Source organism: Gobio gobio, assembly GCF_949357685.1.
Source record: "Gobio gobio genome assembly, chromosome: 22".
NCBI lineage: Eukaryota > Metazoa > Chordata > Actinopteri > Cypriniformes > Gobionidae > Gobio > Gobio gobio.
The window spans coordinates 22,433,676-22,456,153 of NC_137118.1; the positions used below are offsets into that span (position 1 = coordinate 22,433,676).

The following is a 22,478-nucleotide window of genomic DNA, read 5'->3' on the forward strand; positions in this document are numbered from 1 at the left end:
GTTGTAATGCTCTGCCTAGTACGATACTTCAAACACTAGGTAAAGCTGCCCAAAAATTTATCAAATTACTGATCTTCCAGATTTGGATTGTTACAAATCCCTTGGTTGGATCAGGACATTTTAGCTAAAATTACTTCACTGTGATGCAAGCAACCTTTAACTACTAGTTCCCAATGTGCCTGCTGTCCTTTAGAGCCCCTGGTCTTTTGACGATGGAGCCGTTCACCATGGTGGCAGTGAAGATGTTGAAGGAGGAAGCTTCGGCCGATATGCAGAATGACTTTCAAAGAGAAGCTGCTCTCATGGCTGAGTTTGACCACCCCAACATTGTTCGTCTCTTGGGTAATGTATCATAATTGTATGCCTTCAAAGGCTTGCACTTTTAGAATACATTTGCTTGAGGACTTTCCTAAAACGAACCACATCTGCTTCCAATTACATGTATGTCCTTTCCCCAAGGGTACCACAATCAAAAAAGCCTTAAAATAGCTTGACTCATCCATTTCAGGGTTGACCCAGTGTATAACCCTGGATCAGTCCCTCTGTGGCATTCCGGAACCAGATTCAATGCCTCGACCCAGTGTTAGAATAACAGAAGTGTATTTTTGTTTAGGTATCAACAGTTGGAAGTGTAACTAAACCTTGTCATTTGTTTATCTGTCATGTAGGAGTCTGTGCGGTGGGGAAGCCCATGTGTCTCATGTTTGAATACATGGCCTATGGGGACTTGAATGAATTTCTGCGACGGCGCTCTTCAACCCAGCAGCCCAGTCTAAGTCGGGATACCTTGACATGCAGCAGCCTTGTGTCAGAACCTGAGCGTTACCCACCCCTCAGCTGCCTGGAGCAGCTCTCCATTTCCAAGCAGGTGGCGGCAGGAATGGCGTACTTGTCAGAGCGCAAATTTGTGCACCGTGACCTAGCTACCCGCAACTGCTTGGTAGCAGAAGACTTGGTTGTGAAAATTGCAGATTTTGGTCTTTCACGCAACATCTATGCGGCTGATTACTACAAAGCCAGTGAAAATGATGCCATCCCGATTCGCTGGATGCCACCCGAATCTATCTTCTACAACCGCTACACCAGCGAATCAGATGTGTGGGCTTATGGCGTGGTATTATGGGAAATCTTCTCATATGGCATGCAGCCCTACTATGGCATGGCCCATGAGGAGGTCATCTACTATGTAAGGGATGGAAATGTTCTTGCCTGTCCAGAAAACTGCCCACAAGAGCTATATAACCTCATGCGTTTGTGTTGGAGCACCCATCCCACTGATCGGCCTAGTTTTGCCAGCATTCACAGAATCCTGGAAAGAATGCATGACCAGATGCTCAAATCTGACCTTTCTTGAGGATTTTTAAAAATGCAGTTTAAAGAATCAAAAAGCTGCAACTATTCAGGAACTCATTAGAATCTCAAAGAGCCCAGAGGGAACTTGAAGAAGGATAAAACAGTTTAAGGTATCCACACTAGCTCCAGACAACCCAGAGGAGACCTTAAAGAGTCCTAACAAACCTTAAAGTCCCCACACATACTCAAAAAACCAGAGGAACATAAAGGAATGTGAAAGAAGCCTAAACTGATTGAAAAGCTTACATACCTTAAGGAATACTGATCCCTCAAACTCTTTGAAGATGAATGTTTGCATCTGTTCATATGATCTCAATTGTTTTCTTTCAATGACACAGATGTACGGTAGGCATCAGATGAGAGATAGTCAAGATTTGAGGTAGTTTCATAATAAAAGGATCTTCAATAAAGAAGGTCCATGTCTAGTAAGGCGGATGTAATGAGGTCACTGCAAGAACCTAGACCGAAATCTCTGCAAGCAGAGACATACAGTATAAATGCCTGATATTTTTACTTTACTTACTTGCTTTTGGATCTACTTTGATTTAAGTTGTGAGAGTAATGTGCATCTGGTTATAGTTTAGTAACATTCATAAAAGAAGTTAATTCAAGAACATGCTATAGTGCTGTAAGCTGAATATTGTTGTTATTGTTTAAGTTTAAAACATTTGAGTACAATAGCTTATTCCAAAGTGGCACATCATCACTTTATTATTTTTATGTTGTAACTGAATAGTTTCATTTACTTTGATTTACTGTATGCATTTACTGTATACAACTGATATTCCAAATTAATATGGTTCTGTGTTTGTTTTTAGTTATATTTGCTGTAAGTAGAAGTGAGTGAAACAATATATCAGAAAATATTGTAGAGAAGTGTATGTAACAGTATTACATCATATCATATCATATCTCATAATTAACTAAGATTAAATTGGTATGAATTGAATGTTTGTTGTCATAAATAGAGAAAAAGATATCTTAAAATTAACTTTCAATCAATTATCTCTTAGTCAGTCCCATACACTACCAGTCAAAATCTTGGACAAAAGTTTATGACTAGTTTTCACATTGTAAATAAATAAGAAGCAATACAATTATGAAATAACACAAGTGGAAGTATGTTTAATATGTAGTGACCAAAATGTTAAATATATCATAAACTTGTCCATGTACATGTTGGACGCTTCACTGTGTGTCTGGTAGACCTTACCCATTTCATTTTCAGTTCAGTTAAATTCAGTTCAGCATGTCCAAACTTTTCACACAAATATGCTTTGGAAATTTGTTATTACACACTTAGCATGACTTTTTTGTGTTATTATTATGTTATTATGTTATTATTGCATCATTTAACCAACTCTGTTAATATAGTGGTTATATTAGCTATATGAATAGATGTTGGAAATTAATATAAGCTTGAAATAAAACTATTTATTAAAATTTGCTTGGTGTTGTCTTGAAACCCGGATGATACATAAATACACCCATCCACAATTCCAATAGTAACATTTGTGGCATAAAGGTAACTGTTAAGAAATCGAAAGTCTATTGGGCACTTGTTTTTCAATTTAAAATGGTGGTTTGCATTGTGTAGCAGGTAGGGGGCAGTGTTACATCACAGGAACTAAAATTACCTCATGGAACATGATTTATGACACTACTTTTCTCTGCATTTGAGCCAGTTTTTGCTCTAAGTATTCAAAACAGGAACTTACTGAGACAGTATTAAATCACGCTGGCATTTAATGAAGAGGGATGGTGAAGGATTTACTTTCAACGTGTGTGGGACAGTTTCTCCATTCCAGCATTTAATTTATCATCTAAGAATGTCAGGACATATCTGATAATCCTAGAAATACATTTTCTTTGCCATGAGTTTTTTTTTATTTTTACTATTCAATTTCAAGGAATAAGCAAGGCAAAACCACAGACGTCCCGAGTAGTAAGCCAGGAAAAACAAGTGACGAATGGATTCATGAGCCAGAATGTTTGGAAGACGGAGAGGCCACAACAAAACTGAGCGGGTGAATTTGGACTTCTTTTCAAATCATACACTTTCTCTGACCCTTGTGATGTAACTTCCTGATTATTCCTGATTATGCCAAAAGACAAAGAAAAAGAAGAAGAAGAACAACATTGATTCTTTCTCACTAAAATATAAAAAGTCCTATTGAAATTGGATAGGATATTGGATTTCATGCAAAACAAACAGAACAAATTATTTTCTTCAGCCATGAATAAAAACGGTATTGCTCCGAGGTTGTTTAGTTTAATAATCAACATCTCGAATGTTGCTCATAAATTCGCTAATGAGACAACATAATGAATGTATGGACAACATAGGTCATATAATTTGGTTCATATTTTCTTTATTTTGACATTTTGAGACAATGAGATCTTATAAATTCAAGTGGAGACGCATGAGATTACTAGGGTCATTTTCTCAGGAGAAAGCAGGAAACTTCAGTGACCTACAAGTCTCCGTTTGATCGCCATGTAATCTCACTGCTTTCTAGGAATAACAACTGAGATGCTGATGAGATCTTCTTTGTGATTTTTCTCCTCTATTGCTAAAACTGAATTCCTTTTATCCTTCGATTTCTGTCTAAACCATCACAAGCCAGTTTTTGGTGTTTCTCAGGGTCTGACACACGGTCTTTGACTGAGAGGGTGGAGTATTATAACCTGGAAAGTGAACAGTAGGTAGACTGTTCCCATTTTGGTTCGTTTATTTTGGACTTGAGCACAACTTAGTATAGCCGTGGTCTCCTAAACTTCAGAACAGGAGTATTTGGATACTTGTAGTATAAGCTCATTGAATTACTTAATGGATACCACATTATGCACGCATGCGCGCTTGTACAAGTTTAAAATGTATCTTTTAATAAATAAAATGTTATTTTTGGAACTGAATTGACCAGCAGTCCCTGCCTCATATTCATATTTCCTGCAGGACCATAGTGTTATTAATATTATAAAGAGTCTGTTCTCAAACTCATATTAATGCCGATAATGCAATTTACAAATAAAGCTGTGAGCAGCAATTATCAGGGCCAAACACAACAGAGGCAAAACAAACATGGCATGGAGCATTAAAGACCAACTGTAAAATGATAATTTTTTGACATATTTACATAATTTTAGGCAAAATGGTTCAAAATGATTTATTTGCTTGTTGAGTTTTACCAAAAGGTGGTGCTGTCACCAAATTGATGTGTTATTGTCAGTGTGGCATGACAATGACACAGAGAGTTTGGAGTCAATATCCAAAACCATTGCAGAGTTACAGCGTTGTTTTTTGTCGTTTTGGAATGACAGCCATGTTTATCAAAGTACACCAATGGCATAATGGACTATGATAGCAACTGAGACAAAAACACGGCATGTAATTTTTGAAGTCAATCAGACCAACGGTACTATAGTTAAAGCCAATTTCATGTTTTTTTCAATTACAGCGCCACCAAGTGGCACAGTCCCACCGCTATTTTGTGTGCCCTGAGAGTGCTCTCATAGTGACCCCCATATATAAAAGTGTCAAATTTTTATATATTTTTATAGTCATAAATATTTATAGTCATTTTTATAGTCATTTTTATAGTCATAAACATTTATATTTATGAGCACATAAAAAATGACCCACATCCGACTTTGCATATCTTGCGCCACATACAATAACATTTTTGCAAAATGTTGATGCTATGATTTCATACAGTGGTTTTATTCTTGATCGGAGTAACGTTTCAGAGATATTTTTGGGAAAGTTTCTTAAATGCTAAACCACAATATCGGACAAATCATAGGGTGACACATAGCATGTTTTGACTCGGCAAGGATTCAGAAATCTAAGGAGATGACTCCTGTGAAACCAAATCCAATGTTATAAGAATGTTAAAAAAATTACCACTAGGGGGTGCTGGCACAAAACTTTTTAGGTCCCTTCTAGGCATGGTGCCGAATACCCATACTGAGTTCTGTAACAATACGCTAATGCATTCATTAAATGCAGCATTTTACTACCAAATTAAAAATGGGCGAGCCCAAAATGGCCAAAATGGGGAATTAGATATAATTCGACTATAATCGTCGCCCCAAGTCTAACGAGACAACTATTATGATTTTTGGGCTAACCATTCAGAAGTTATACGCTTATAATCTCCAGACCAGTAGGTGGTGCTTGTGCCAAAATGAGGCATGCAGCCTCAGGTCGTGGTTGTGATGACCTGTACCAAGACTCGTGTCAATATGCTAAAGAGTTGCGGAGATATAACTTCACATTCAATTTGGAGTGCACTTCGTCAAATTCGTTTGTGCGTAATTCGAAAACAGTCGGGTTTATCAAAATTCTTTTAATAACTTTTTACCAGCATGGTCTGAAGATAATATGAACCAAATTTGATGTAAATCTGACGGATGAAAAAACATGTTTTAAGGAAAATTCTAATTGGCAGAAACATTTACATGACGGAAAATTACGTCATAGGGTGCAATCGTCATGAGCCAAGGAATCAGGGAATTTTTTTTTTTGTTTCTAGCCCTTACAGTTTAAAAAGTTATTAGCACAAATGTAAGTGAAACTTTGGACAGTTGGTGGTGCTAGAGGGATTGAGTTAGAGACATAGCTTTAAAACGAGTAGGGAAAGAATATGCTTTAATATAAAAGATAATATAAAAGTGTAAATTGAATGCAATGTTTTCAGACACTTAATTTCATGCTAATTGCAATTAATTATAGTGTACATTTTTATTTACTGAACTTTAGACTGCTTTTTACACTGCTTTTTAAGTATTTAATTAATTTGCAAGTGTAGTTTAATAATTACTTCTATTGTTTTGGAAATATGGTTAAAGTTGCTGCTGAATGCACTGAGAAGCATTTAAAATATTAGTTCACTTTTAAATAAAATTAAAAAAATAGTAAATAAAATATTTAGTCACCCCCATGTCATCCAAGATGTCCATGTCTTTCTTTCTGCAGTCAAAAGAAATTAAGGTTTTTGATGAAAACATTTCAGGATTTTTCTCCATATAATGGACTTCAATGGGCTCCAAACGGTTCAAGGTCCAAATTACAGTTTCAGTGCAGCTTCAAAGGGCTTTAAACGATATCAAATGATACCAGACGATGAATAAGGGTCTTATCTAGTGAAACGATCAGTTTCTGCGAGAAACCGAGCAGTATTTATGCTATTATTTTATCTCTTATCAGACGAACGTGATCATATGAGCTCCGCCATAACTTCCGTTAAGTGAGGTCAAAATACGAGCATGGTGAACTAAAAGTAAACTAATCCTTTAAGGTCAACTAAAATATACTTTAATTTCATTTATATGATATTTAAATCTATTTGTAATTACACATTTGTAATGCTGAAGTTGTAGTTAAGAACTTTTAAATGTTATACTTCAATTGTACTTCTATATAAGATTTGGTTTAGGGTTAGTTGCTTGTAATTGTGCATAATTGACTGTTATTACTATATTAAGTACATGCAATGTGGAACAAAGCGAATGTAAAATAAAGAGTTACCCATTTAAAACATATTACATTTAAATGTAATACTGAATAACACACTAGAGTTAAAAATTATAATAAAAAAATTACTTATTTTAAGCAAAAGAAAAAGAGAACACTCAAATCCTACCCTAACCCTATAGTAAGTACATGTTGTTAATTAACATTACTCAGTAATTAAATATATAATTACACTGTAACAATGACACCCTAAAATAAAATGTAACCGCCTTTTTAACAGTACATGTACTTACAGTGTACTTATCCAAGAAAGTACTGGTAATGTAAGGTAATTACATGGGTTAAGGTTAAGGTGTAGGTTCAGGGTTAGTAACTAATATGATCCAGTTATTGCAATTGCTATAATAAGTACATACACTCAAAAACATATTTTATGATGCTGTTCACTTTATTTAAGCAATTAATCTTGATTTAACACAATTATATCAGGTTTGTTGTTCAAATGTAATTGATTCATGTTAAACTGACTTAAAACTGTTACTCTTTGACATAACTTGATGTTTTCATTTTGAAATAACATGTTTCAATCAAGTAACCCAATCAAACAAGACTTTCACTTCCCATCATGCTTTGCAAAGGGGCTGAATTCGGAGAGTAAATGTTTAAATATGAAAAGTGCTTTGATGCATTTTTAACAAGATGAGAAAATGGAGAGACTTTTTAATGCTTAATGTTTTGTTTTGTTGGTATTTAAAAGTTTTTGTTATGTTAGTGTTTTTGGAGGTTACCATTGTGGTGAAGTATAGAGAATTATGCTTATGGTGAGGACCTGCTAATAAACAATTAAAGTGATTTTAATAATAAAAAACAACTACTTTGGGCCTGCCATGGATGTAACAAAACTATCTTCTGAATAGCCAATAAGACCTTGTAAAAGGTTTTGTAAATGTTATAAAAAAATAGTATTTCACTAAATAAAAATAATCAATTTAACTGGATTACTTGTTTTGGTTTGTTTTTATATTCATTTTAGAATAATTAAATTGAATAGTTTTGGACAAAATTAAGAATGTTAACCTGATTTAACTAAATGGCATTGAATTAACCTTACATAAAAAACTTAAGTTTACTGAAATAAACTATTTTAATTAAATTCAACATAACCCAATTACGTGGAACCTGTTGACATAAAAAAAATGAAGTAAAACCCACGTATCATTTTTTTTGAGTGTACATCTGAACAGGACTGTAAAATTTAAATATTTTAACTAGTGAACTTTTGGATCCCAAATGTACTTAACATTTAAGTTGTGACCAATCTTGCAGAAATAAATTAGATGACTAACTTGTAAAACTAGTCTATGCAGTTTATGAAACAGGTCACTGGTTTTCAAAAGGCCTGTAAAGGACAGGAAACTGTTGTCCTTCACAGCTTCAACATAGCTGTTTGAAAAACTCCATGTCTAGTATCACACATGACTTAAGAGTAACGCAAATACAAAGGAATTCTGACCCCAGCTGCTCTGGTTTATAGACTTGGCTATCTCCAACCAAAAACTATAGTCCAATTGTCCTGTGGAATCTCTTTGGCCGTATGTTTAACATACCAGGCATTGTTTTACAGATATAAGGCATGTTCCATATAGAAGCCAAAAATGAGGCCAGTGAGGGTTTGTTTTATAGGAGTTATTGTAGATTAGTGACATCAGCACGGGTAATATTCCCATCACTCTTCGACTTGCTCTGAACACAAGGATTTCCTACCAGTTTGCAGGAAATCTGGAAAGCTCCATTTTGTTGTAATTCTGGAAAATATCTGTCACCTGTGAGCCATCACATTATGGGGTAACTGACACATTTTTCCTTTACAAGAGGACACAATTAACTAAAATGCCAGTTTTGCAGAAACTTTGCCACAGATTTTTCCAATGAATGTGTTGATATGCTAATAAGTTCATAATTTCAGTGCAAAGCAGTGAACAGTGTAATTTGAAATGAGACCTTTATTTGTGGTATATGTAAATAACACATGACAGATGAGGATTTGACTCATATACAGATTTATTTTAAGAAGGTTCACTAATTGAATGAAATTGTTAAGTGGATGTTACCATACAGGATTTCAGAGTTCAGACTTTACGGTCACATTTGCTGAAATGAACAGGAAACATAGCATCGTTTTTCAACCTAGAATGAACCTATGGCCCATGACCCGTCAAGCACAGCTGTCTCTTCTGGATGGACGTTGTTTGGAGCACTGTACTGCTTCAAACTTGCTTTCGCAACAGAGTAAGACTTGCAAAAATGCTGAAACATTTGCTACTTGGTTAACAACAAAAAAAGAGGTTTTATAGGTTGTTTTCCTGGAAAGACAAATAACATGAAAAGCTCTCAAGAAACTTAAATGTTAACACTTGATCAATGCATATTTTCAGTGTAATATTGATAATAACAATGTTAGTATGTTTTTTTTTTGTATGACAACTGGTAATACTGATATGTTTTAAAAATTATATTATCTCAGCCAAAAATCTTCCATTCGTCTACAGAGTGCAAATCTTCAAATTTCAGACATGTTAAAGTGGAAAATTCAGTCTCATTACGCACAATGCCATTTTAAACATGAATAAACATTAAGTTCAAAATGTTATAGGGTACAAAAGTAAAATCCTTTTGCTACAACACTCATTTTACATCGGTTTTAAATGGAGGTTATTTCATGAAAAGCATTCCCTCTTATAAACAATACAACATATAAAACTGTTAACTTCACAGATGTTAGAATTATATTATGAACTTTTCTACTGTGGCCCCAACAAGTTTTGGACACTTACCAGATAGTTTTTTTGGGGAACACTTTATTTTACATTGCCTTTGTTAAGCGTTACATGTAGTCACTGTAGTAACAACAGTAAATGATACATAATTATACTCAACTAACCCAAAACCAAACCCCAATCTTAACCCTAACCCTATAGTAAGTACATATTGTTAATTAAATATTACTCAGTATAGCTACACTATAAAAAGGACACCTTAAAATAAAGGGTTACACTTTATTTTAAGGTGTCCATGTTATACAGTGTAATTATACATTTAAGTACTATGTAATAACAATTAACTACATGTACTTACTATAGGGTTAGGATTGGGATTTGGCTTAGTGTAAGTTGAATGTAATTATGCACCATTTATAGTTATTACTACAGTAACTACATGTAACATATGTAACAAGGACGCTGGAAAATAAACTGTTACCATTTTTTGTAACGTCTTTTAATAAATTGGTGTCAAGAGGATTTTTTTGTGGATGTGTGATTTCACACAGGAACACTGTAATCACAGGAACATTTCCTGTCATACACTCAGAAAAAAACAGGTACAAAAACAGTCACTGGGTGGTACCCTGTCAAAAGGTACAACTTTGTATATTATTTAACCCTAAATGGTACATATTAGTACCTTAAAGGTGCATATTAGTACCCAAATAGTACATATTATTACCTTTTTTAAAAGGTACCACCCCAGTGGTAAATTTTGGAATTTTTGTCTGAGAGTGTAAGGGGCTTTTGTGCCAGATAGTTATAGGAACTCAGTTATAGGAACTAGCCACCAGGATGGTCCCTCAAGAACTAAAAGTTCCTGGCCGACTTCATTTAAGTGCGGCATTGAACAACTGGAGGATAGAGGACGGCATGAACAGAGCTGTGTTTTTGTTGGGTGTTGTGGGTTTCGTGATAACGGAGATGGAATGTAGACATATAAGTAAATGCGATTGAAAGAGCAAAAAGGAGGGCTAAGAGACGAAATCTAAGACAACTTGCAGTGCTATATTTTTTCGAGGCTGAGAAAAGAACACAACGCCGCAAACAAAGGTGACATGCTATCCATCGCTGTTTTCCATGTTCATGGAGTAAGTATACTCTATGTAAACTGTGTGTTTACACAGCTCAAATGGCTTCAATCAACGTACACTTACATCACTCATAGTTCCTATTCTGCTGGGTTAGACCGTACTCTGAAGTAGAAGCTAATTTATTTCCTCTAGATAACCAAAATCGTTCCCATTTCCTGCAGTGTGAACAGAAAAAAAAGTGGGTACTTCCACCAATAGATATTATTGAAAACTTTCCCTTTGGTGCAAAAGCCCCTATGTATAAAATGTTTGTAACCAAGCAGATCTCGGCAGCCACTGACTACCATAGTGTGGGGGGGGGGGGGGGGGGGGGGATACTATGGTAGTCAATGGCTGCCAAAATCTGCTTGGTTACAAACATTTTGGGTGAACTATCCCTTTAACAACATGTACTTACTATAGGGTTAGGGTTATGAATAGGGTTTGGTTTAGAGCAAGTTGCATGTAATTAGGCATAATGTACTGTTATTACTATAGTAAATGCATGTAACAAAGAGACAGTAAAATAATGTTTTACCAAGGTGTCATATTTATGATTAAATCTTACATGTCCAAATACTTTTTCGGGCCACTGTATGTATACTTAAACATTTGTCCTTCCATGTTTGGCCAACATTTTTTTATTTTGTATGATGAAATTAGATTGTAAAGAAGAATAACCAAAAATATTTTAAAATAGCTATACCTTGGTTCAAATGTTTTAACTTTAAACAATAAACATTCCCTTTTTGACTAACATATGAATATATACACTTATTATATACATACGTACATACGACGGTATATGAAGTAAAGACGCTTTTCGATAATTTAATTTTCATCATGTTGAACCCTTTTTTTTTTATTAATGACATTTAATTTTGATTATGGCCATGACGCAAGGTATGTTGCATCACTTCAATGAATCAGTCAATTCTGTGGCCACAAATTGAACATCCATAAAAATAATCTTGATTTGTACTTTTATTTTGTCTTGTGCGTTTTAGAAATGTGTACAGAATACCTTAAAAACTAAATATAATTCATAAAAATGTGTCAGAAATAATAAAAAGGGACGGATATTGATACCCATTGCAAATGACTGGGAATGATAATTATAACCAATAGAAAAGGCAATTTTTGTGTAAGGAAAAATATAAAGCTAAATTGTGTAAATTAAGTTGTTTCAAGTTACTGAGGTAAAAGTTTACCCAGCTTCACATAAATATTTAATGGTCCTCATCATGTTCAAATTCAAGCATTCATCTACATTCTCAGCCCCTTGGACCCATAAATCATTCAATGGGCAGAAAGACATATTTTTCGGGGTATTATATTTGGTGCCAGCTTGTTATCATAGGGATGAACCTGCAGTGCAAAATAAACTTTGCAAAAAAATCAAGTACTTCGCATAGTTTACCAAAAATATTTCCCAGTGGTCTCTTACGCGCACTCTTTCTTTCTAGTGCAGATTCACTGGACACTTCACTACGTCCTTCACTTCAACACCTGCTGTACAAGACGAAAAAAAAAAAAAAAAAGTGTAACTCCTCGATTTACAACAATCTGGACGAAAAATTACAACTAACCAAGATACTCAGCCAACTTTTTTCCATACTTAAAGGCATTACGGGAACAAATACAATTTGTGTTAAACTGGCTACTTAAATCCTCTTGGATTAGCCTTTAAATAGTTTTTTTTCTTTAATATAGTGTCAAAACATTATAAAGAAAGAAAAAGCACAGAAAACTTCATAACCACAAGTCTTTTGCTGATGAAAATGCCTTTTTCACAGTCTCTCCTCGCTTATACTATGTAGATCCTGGCCCCTGTTGAATCTCAGACCACTGAATGGTCATTATGGTGAGCCCCGCTCAGGACGGTGTGGTTGATGGAGGACGCGGATCGGTCTGAACCCTCTGCAGTACCATTCACATTCTCCTGGCGTTGACAGCACAGGATCTGTTTGAATGTGATGCTCATCTCCTTGTCCCGGTAGGAGTATATGATAGGGTTCATGGCAGAGTTGAATTCCGCTAAAAGGAGGAAGAATTTCTCATAGGTCAGGACATTGCATTTGGCGCAGACCACGTCCAGCAAGAGAAGCACCAAACCAGGCGTCCAGCACACGATAAAAGCACCTGAAAAACAAGAGGAAATGGATGCGATTCATGAGTATTTGAAGACATTTTCTGTACAGTAAAAATAGGTTTAAAAGTAGCACAGTCAAGCTCAATAACACTAAAGGTGCAGTAAGCGATTTCTGAGAAACGCTATGGATCAGGGGTGCGTTTCCCGTACAACGACGTAACTCAGTGCTTAACTACCATAGTATGATGCATCGTTGAAGAAATCAACTAGCTAGTCACGACTGTTTCCCGAAACCGTATTGTCGCAAATCTGTCGTTCAACCACGTTGGTTAATGATGTCACGCAGGTGGTGGAATAATAAATGCTTTGAATAAATTATTTTGAGATCGAATTCATGCTAGATTTTTTGCTACACATTATGGATATGGCACCTGAGGAATAATTCAAATTTTTCTCAGTTATTTTGCTTTATTTCCAGATTCAAATAGGCTCTTTTTTACGTACTAGAGCATGTCCGCACATGCGCACTCTTCAAAAACGGTGCTTTAAATCTCTTGACAAACTAAAAGACATTAATGACATTTGTATGTATTCTAAATAAAAGATATAGGTTGTACTGAATGCCAGCTTGCTTATTTTGCTCAAGATAAGGATTTATTAAGTCCACATGTCATGCAAACAAGAAACTATGCTTCTAACCACAGGTCGAGAGCTGTCGTTGCAACCACACAAGTTTGCAATGCTGTTTGCGAACGTTCGTTCGAACGGCGGTTTCGGGAAACACTGACTGGTTGAACTATGTTGATAACGACGGAACTTGCGACCATAGTTGGCTAACGATGCTTGTGGGAAACGCACTACAGGTCGAACAGCACAACACACTTGTAGCCAATTAGCAGTAAGGGGGCGTGTCAAATCATGATGGGGGAGGTATGAGAGTGAGCCAATCAACAGCAGGGGGCGTGTCCACTCATGATGGGGGAGAGAGAGCAAGAGGGAGATTTGAAGAAATAATGTAGAAAGAGAGATGGTTGAGAGACATTACACAAGTGAAAAGCTCAGAGGAATATCAAAGGAAAAAGAAGGGTTATGATCAGGCAAGAGCTTTAGGACGAAAAACGTTCCAGTGCTTGAGAGACCTCAGCGGGAAGGCCTGAAACAGACTCCGATGTTGCGTTGTTTCTGCTCCGTATGTGAGTAAAATTGGTTTTGAGTGTCATTGTTTGTCTGGAACTGCTGGTGAATAATGACCAACTCTTGCTTGTATATACTCTTGTGTATGCACATATTTTTATGTTCCCTATGTCGTTTGCTTGTCATCTTCACTTTATTTGTCGCAACACTTTATTTTGCTTCTCTTCAGCTATGATAAGGAGATCTTTGCGCGATTTTCGGGAATCGGGAATTTTGGGGGGCGGAGCAATGAAGCGAGGGGTGTGTTTCAGATGTCAACAGTGTTTCTCAGAAATTGCTTACTGCACCTTTAACATGAGAGCTCTCGCAATGGAAACTAGTTGTGCAGTCAAAGTTTACAACACTGAAAGTACAACACTGTTACTGCGTACACTTAAAGTACACTTGAACGTATGCATTTATAAACTAAAAGGTGGGCCAATTCATTCCCAAGAAGTATTGAAATGGTACACTTACAACTCACTTATGAGTATATACACTTGGAAAATTGACTTAATTTTACTTAGGCTAATAAAATTAACTTGAATAATATTTCTGTTGGAAGGGATGATGTGATAGATTTTTTTAAATACTGAAAAGTATTCATAGTTCAATTAAATCTGGTCTATTTTAGCCATTTCTATTCTTTTTAGAGTATCATAACATTAGCTTAGCAACATGCTAATGATTTTGAACCCATTGCATGTTAAGCGCCCTATGCTGTTTCTCATCAGTTATATCAAAAAAGTTCAACAACTGCGTCAGATTGGTTAAGTAACATTACCGCTCAGTCTACTTTGAGTACTTTTTTAATATTTATACCTATATGATACCTTTCCTGAATCATTTGAAATGTCTACTAGCAAATGTTACGTTAGCATAGCATATGTTTATAATGCTGAGCACAGAACCTATTGAATACTTTTATTCATGTTTCACTGTTTATCCTATGTTTTTATTAATGATGTGGGTGTTTTATCGTACACTTTTGTGTGTTTTTCAAAATAAATGAGTCACTTTGAGTCTGCATCCCTCATTCACAGCTGTTGAGCAAATAAGGACATAAATTAGGTTAAATACTACATGTCCACCTATTCAAAAGTAAATCTATATAAAAATGACCAACTGATTACCAACACACAACTATTGATCTGTGATGTTACAAAGTTATGTTGTGACACAATGTAACTAGTTACTTCGCCACAACGAAAGTTGGATCACAAGATTAAGTTGCAGTTACGTAACAGTCAATTTTTTTTATTAGCTGGGATGTGCTTCATGTGAAGACAGGGTTTGAATGTTTCCTTCAGGGATGCTGCCTTAAAAGGTAGTTTCCTATGTAGGCAATAGACTGCTGCATCCAAAATCGCATACTTACCTACTATATGGTAGGCTTAGGCGGAAAACTGTATGTGAAAAAAGTAGGCAAAGAGTACCCGGATCAAACTAAACACATTCATACTAAATAGAATGTACTTTTTAGCGGTCGCAAAGTAATTACTTATTCAAGATAAGTACCTACTCAAGAGAGTACGCAATTTCCGATGCAACCTAAGTTTTGGACAGAGACTACATCTCATAATATAAGACAGAGGATATATGGCTTTTCCATTACTAACAGAAGGGCAGGCAGGCATCCCAGTGCTTAAAAAAATCCCTATAGTAAATTTTCTTGGTGCCAAACTTCTCCTTTCATATCCTTTGTCTTATGAATCTAACCTAACATGACTTCGACAAACAAAAAATATTTACTGAAAAATAACATTTTGGCAACAGTTGTTATTTTGCAAGACAGAAATACGTTTGCAAAAGCACTACTTTTCTTTTAGTCAAACGCAGCTGCTCTTGAATGGTTTACATCACTTGAAAGTTATGTGGAGACTCTCAGCAGTTAGATAAACTGCAAGCTGTTTCCAGCATGGCTTTGCCACATGTTTTGCTCTCTCTGAACAAACCCACCAGAGACGTGAAAGAGGGGGACTGAAAACTGTGTTTGAAGTGGGAGATTCTGATACTTTTGAACGTCAAAGACAAAACTGTAGTTTCCTCAATAATGATCCCTGCAACCAAAAGTCCAGTTTGTTTTACCCGGAAACTTGATGCTACTTCAGATTCATAGTTCTTCTGAGAATAATGAATCTCTAAATACAAATATACTTGAAACAAAGACAATTTCCGTCACAAGCACTTCACTGTGGGTTCAGCTGTGAGAATGGAAGCAGCATCGAGAGCTTCTTTTACACAAACAGCTCAGAAAACTAATTCGAAACAGAGGATCAGCTTGTTTTGGAAGAGAGAAAAATCCCAGAAATGTGATGGTCTTGGTCGAGTTCAGGACTCCGAGTCCTTGTCAGCCGTTGGACTCGGGAGCATGTGGATTCAGAGTCTGGTCTTGGTCCTGACTTGGACTCAAATAATTCGGTCTTGCCTATATCAATCTATTAGCCTGCTGTTCACATAGCATACAGAAAGTCTACTGATGTCATGCTCTCTCAGAAGCATTTTACTAGATTTTGTTAAGCAATATTTATGTTATCTAATTTAGGATGAAATTCGACATTGGTTTAATTGGAATTTAATCCACCACAACACCATTTTGATTTAATTCAGCCCTTTTGAGTGATTCTGTAAGTGGCATAAATGAGACATGATACCACCAGACACATTTCCTCTTTCAACTAGATGTAATAATTAGATGCACTATATCCTTAATCTGAGTCTCATGTAAAAGCAATTAGTTTGATAGATAACTGAGTGTTTGGGGTAAGTATTCCTCGCAGTGCTTCATAGACACACAAAGAAAGCCAATACCATGGGTGTGGACGAGTTAACACTGAGTAAGTTTAGACTGATGTCATCCTAAACGGCAGTATCAGTCAAAGCCTTGTATGTTGGACCTCAAAAATGAATCATGCCCAAATGCTCCATGGTTTCACACTTACAAATGAACATTTAATTTTAAAAAAGCACCCAGATATGGTTTATTGTTTATTTCAATCTACATTCTGCATGTCATAACTACAGGATATTGGTTAGGTACAAATAGGGCCATAAAGAATCCCCTCACCCTCCATTAAAGCTCTCTTCCATTTACAAGCTGAATAAGCAGTTAAATTGGCAGCTGCTCAAAGCCTTGCTTCATCTTAGAGCAGGATTTCGATTTATTACTTCCGCAAAGGGTTATTAACACCATCAGGCACAATGACTGGGGTGTTCAGACGAACACTGCAAGAGATTCAGGTTCAGAGGCGAAATAACTTTGCTAAGTCACATGAATATTGGGTTTGTCTAGGAAGTATTTTTTGGCTTTCCTTGACAAAGGCAAGGAACTGGCCTTATATAAAGGAAAACATGGTTTCATGCCTTGAAAGTAGAAGTCAAGCGATTGATTGAGTTGCTTATTAGCATTCAAATTACAAGGAAATTGGCTCATATTTAGCACACATTATTGATTATTCTCCATGGCCATATTCTACATCCCTTAATCCTACCCAACACACCTAAACTTAAACGCAACAAAACTACCTTACTAACTATTAAAGGTGCACTATGTAAAATGTTTGCAGTAAAATATCCAAAAACCACTAGGCCAGTGTTATATACAGTATTTTGTTCAATTGAGTACTTACAATATCCCAAATGTTTCCAACTATTTGTAAATCGTGAGACAATTGCTATTTTACCCAAGGAACCGGGATGTATAAGGGAGTCGCCTGTCAATGGCATCATATCTGCGTTACCATCGGTTTCTGGTTTTATTCTGCAGAAACGCTTTACTCTCCCTGCAGTGTGCAACAAGTGTCATAGCAGCCGCCGAGCGAACGCACAGAGTAGCGTCATAACTTAATTTTCAACAAACTCAGATGTATCTAATATGATAAACAGAGCTGCGTTACCTTATACTCATGACCGGAAAAGTGGAAATGGCGCCGGCGACTATTCCATAATAAAAGTCCCGCTGCTCACAAGGCATGTTGCGCTCTTCTTATTAACAATCGCTCCTGCGGCCTTGCTCAGCTCCCACAACACTCTGCTTCATACTACAGTAACGTTAATAATCGCATCCATGAACATGATTTCTGCCCGAGTCCTATCCCAAGTCTTTTCCACCGGCTGTGAGGAGAAGACCACATGTCCGAAGATTCTGTGCTCAAACTTGGCGTCATCAAACTAAGCCTTTGTTTTGAATAGGCGCCCTCTAGTGGACGGAAAAGTTACATAGTGCATCTTTAATAAGCAGAAATTAGGAGTTTATTAAGACAAAATTCACAGTTAATAGTTAATAGAGAGAATTGGATCTTAATCTAAAGTGTGACCTACAACACAATAATAACCACTATATATTTTAGTGTGTTTAGTTGGCGCTGGAGAGTTCTAGAATCTCGTCAAGGGGCGATTGATGCAGAACGCGATTTTGCATTCCACACCACTGATCTTGCATTGATTTTCTATATAAACAAGCTCTAGACAGACGTCTTGGACCATTGGACTTTTGGAGTATCTTGCACATGATATTTCATTCTCTATTCGAGGAGCTTAAAGTAAAAGAAGTGCAACATAATACCAAAATGTGTTTTGTGTGCATGACCCCTATGACTGCAAAAATAAAAAACAGTCAAAACATCTATCATGATAAAATAATTAATTCAACACTGGGTACAACAGCTGTCACTGGGATGGTACCCTTTCAAAAGATTCTAATATGTACCTTTAAGGTACTTAGGCAACATTTACACTGCAGGTCTTGATGCCCTATTCCGATTCATTGACTATATAAAAAAATGTTGACGACCAGCTGTCATCTTTTAAAAGTGACCCATATCTGCATATATCCATATCTACACTATACACCTGTCGAAACAACCCAAGGAAGACGTACTGACCGGGAAAAGCTTAGGTCAAAAATAAAATTGATGAAAAAGTCTCTTCACCCCAAAGGCTCAAAATACATAAAAATTCAGGATGACTCCACAGGGTTGAGCCTTCGTACTCCATTGTGCCACTGAAAAGAGTCATGTGATTGCGGTTGGTGTCAACCTGAGTTGACGTCATTAACCACCGTCACTTTTTCAATGACATACGAGTCGACGAGGGGAATATTTGATCTGTTCGCTTACATGGCAGATTAAATGTATGTATCCGATTAATATCAGATTTATTTGCACATATGAAAGAAGCCTGAAACCGATCTGACAATATCAGAATCCATGTGCTTTTTACCCAAATTGGGTCACTTGAACCATGTCATTTAAATGTGGCCTATATGCACCCTTAAGGGGAAAATAGGATACAAAGGTGTACCTTTTAAAAGGTTACTGCCCCAGTGACAGATTTTGTACCTTCAAAATCGAAGGGTTAGAGTTAAAAGAGTTCAAAGGGCCAGGAACCATAAAATGAAGCAAAGATAAAACATTATTGTGTTGTTTTCGCTGACCACAAGCAAAAATGTGCATACATCATGTCCAGTGTCGTCCAATTCACAAAGGTATTCCTGTTTTGAACTTGAATGAATCGTATAATGAATAGTTAAAAAAAGTCAAAAAAATGATTGATTTGAATTATTCTGAAAGCACTTCTGTGATTGAATCAAACATTCAATCAAAGTAGTCCACAGATGCCGTGGACAATAATCCCACATTAATTTGATCTCAAACCGATTAATCAGATTTTATTACCTCACCACCTGTGTGATGCCATTAACAACAGTTCTATTGTTGAACCAGCATGGTTGGAACGGCAGACGTGCAACAGTTACTACGTTTACGCAGCAAGTTACATCATTGTACTAGGGGAGAGCAGGGCACAACCTAACGCACAACCTGACTTTCTCAGCTTGTGTAAATCCACTTGAGTATTTATTTTTTCTAACATTTATTAAACACATGTTTAGTACAATTATGTGGTTTTGTTTCATTAATACAGTGTAAATTTTTTTTCTTGATATGGCAACTATTAAATACACTGAGATTTGTTTAGTAATTTTACAGCCACTATCTGCTGCTTACAACACTGCATGGTTTACCGTCATATGACAAACCTTGACGCAAATTCAACAAACATGTCATCTTAAAAAATCTAGAATGCAGAACTAATCAGTGTCCATCAACATTAACCACCCACGAGTACAAGTTATCTAAGCAAAACAAGTGCTATCATTTTTTATGGCAAACTCGACAACACATGGCCAAATGTTTGTGGTCAGAAATATGCAACATTAGCAAGAGGTTGATGGGAACTCAGTGAGATAGCAACACCTGTGGAAGTGCTTAGTGCATACTTTGCATAGTTAACAGCAGATTCAGGACTGAAGGATTTAGCAAAAGCACAGACATTTGTTCTGCCCCTCCCAGCTCAGTTAGCTTTTCCTACAAATTTCTGGGGAATCGGCTCATTTAGACCATATTTCATCGGATATTTACAATGAAGTCTGCCAGAATCCTCCTTACTAAAGGGATAGTTCACCCAAAAATGAATTACTCACCCTCATGTCATTCAACAACCCGTAAGACCTTTGTTCATCTTCTGAACACAAATTAAGATATTTCTTATGAAATCCGAGAGCTCTCTGACCCCTCCTTTCAAGGTCCAGAAAGGTAGTAAAGACATTGTTAAAATAGTCCATGTGACTACAGTGGGACAATCGTACTTTTATGAAGCGACAAGCATACTTTTTGTGTGCAAAAACAAACAAAAATAATGACTTTATTCAACAATTTCGTTCTAGCACAGGTTTGGAACGACATGAGGGTGAGTAATTAATGACAGAATTTTCCTTTTTGGGTGAACTATCCCTTTAAGTCTATGCTTTTATTAAAAAAATAAATAAAAAAAAAACAGTTTGAAACTCAACTGATATTTTATGGTGTTTATTCAGTATTAGATGACAGTTTTTTTTGTTTAGTTTTTTGTTGTTGAGAAAAGTCATTATGGAAGTAGGTAAACTTGTTTCCGCCACTGAATGAAAACAATTAAAAAGGTAATTGCAATTTTTAATCTCACAATTTAAGATTGCAATTTTTCAATCTACAATTTAGACTTTTTTTCCTTGCAATTGCCTGTTTAAATCTCCCAATTCTGACTTTATTTCTCAGAAAAACGTGATATAAACTCTCAATTGTGTTACTGTCGGTAGGTTGATCTGTGTCCGTGTCTTCTTTGTTTGGTGTCTTTATAACTATTTAACTGTTGTTTGTTCAACTTTTGTTAGATGTTGTCCGTTTTGTCAGATTCTTTACTTGGTTGATATGTTCGTTCTTACTGTAATGTCTGTTATGAGTGAGTGAATAAATAGATTTGATTGATTTCTACGCGTTTGATTGATTTCTACGCCTACGCGTTCTTGTTTATGTTACGTAAACCTCTCTTCTCTTTGAGCCAATATTTTCATGAGTGGTTGTAACAGTTGTGAGTTATGAAGTTTTATTCTGTGCCATAAGGAAGTGAATCGGGTTAAGATGTGAATGTAATTTTTTTTTATAGACGTCATGGTTGAATTATGAATGGAAAGCTGATTTTCAAGCCATCACTTGCATAAGTTATGATAATTGTTTGTTGTTCATGTCTGAAATATCTTTTTATCAACCACTCATTAAAAGGGTGATTTCTTCAGCTATGCTGATATTCCATAACCATGAAATCATTGCTGCTTCATGGGTTGTAATGTTTACACTTCTCATGAATTACGATTATGGCAGTTTCTGAGATTCACAAGGGGCAAGATGCCAGTAAAATCAACAACATATTTTCGCAAGATAAATGCACTGGTCAGCTTATCATAATCTATGTTTGTTTTTTATTTCAGAGCTGGTCACTGCCTTCAAGAAACTAGGATGAGGGGAAAAAGAAACACTGAGTATATTTTTCAAAATTATCTGTATGCCATGTAAGCATATCCGAGTTTGTCATGTGGTCCAATAATGCTGATAAGGCAAGAAACAATGGCCAGGGAAATAAAAATTCAACACTGGCAAAATGTATTCAGAATGAAACACCCTGCTGTTTTACACCACAGTCCCAATGTCTTGTTTTCTTGAGGAACGGAAACTGATCCAATGATTTCGTCATCACTGTAACTATGTTATTCAAATATACTTCATACGCCCTTGAGTAACTCTCAACAATGGATGAATCATGCCTTTGAGAAGTAACAACTGATTTCATTTTAGCTTGTGGAAGTTATTTGTAACAGTGTGGGGAGAAGCAGAGTCTCATTGTTTCCTGGAAAGTTCTTTTTAGTGAATAGAACATGAAACCCTGAAATTGTAGCGGTACTTTTTGCAGTGATGTGACAGTGGACATCAGTGTTTCCCGATCTTACTTGAAAAACAAGCAACCTGGTCTGACAGAACAAGCTCAAGTAATTTATAATTAACGGATATGGTGAGTGTAGTGCACTAAAGAGAATTTTTGGAAATAACAATGAACTTTAATACAAACAGAGCAGGAAAATAGATGCTTTATCTTTAAAAGGCTGTATTCTACACTTTAGC

General features: G+C 36.0%; 2 protein-coding genes across 4 annotated transcripts in view; one reads left to right on the plus strand and one right to left on the minus strand.

Annotated features, from left to right (window-relative positions):
* Positions 1 to 3,453, plus strand: part of musk (muscle, skeletal, receptor tyrosine kinase) — a 53,108-nt gene extending 49,655 nt beyond the window's left edge. For both annotated transcript variants that reach the window (XM_079804524.1, XM_079804523.1), the window contains exons 15-16: positions 194 to 342; positions 669 to 3,453. In XM_079804524.1, the coding sequence (XP_079660650.1) occupies positions 194 to 342; positions 669 to 1,354 (835 nt within the window). In that variant the 3' untranslated portion in view covers positions 1,355 to 3,453. The remainder of the gene's footprint in view (positions 1 to 193; positions 343 to 668) is intronic.
* A 5,416-nt stretch (positions 3,454 to 8,869) lies between these two features.
* lpar1 (lysophosphatidic acid receptor 1) overlaps positions 8,870 to 22,478 on the minus strand; it is a 33,131-nt gene continuing 19,522 nt past the window's right edge. The window contains exons 3-4 of one of the 2 annotated variants that reach the window (XR_013815571.1): positions 10,062 to 12,866; positions 8,876 to 9,726 (exon numbers count right to left, since the gene is read on the minus strand). Coding sequence is in view for 1 of the 2 variants with exons in the window: in XM_079804555.1 (XP_079660681.1) it covers positions 12,565 to 12,866 (302 nt within the window). In the remaining variant the exon portion in view is untranslated. Of the gene's footprint in view, positions 12,867 to 22,478 lie in introns of both variants that reach the window. The other variant, XM_079804555.1, reaches the window with a different exon arrangement.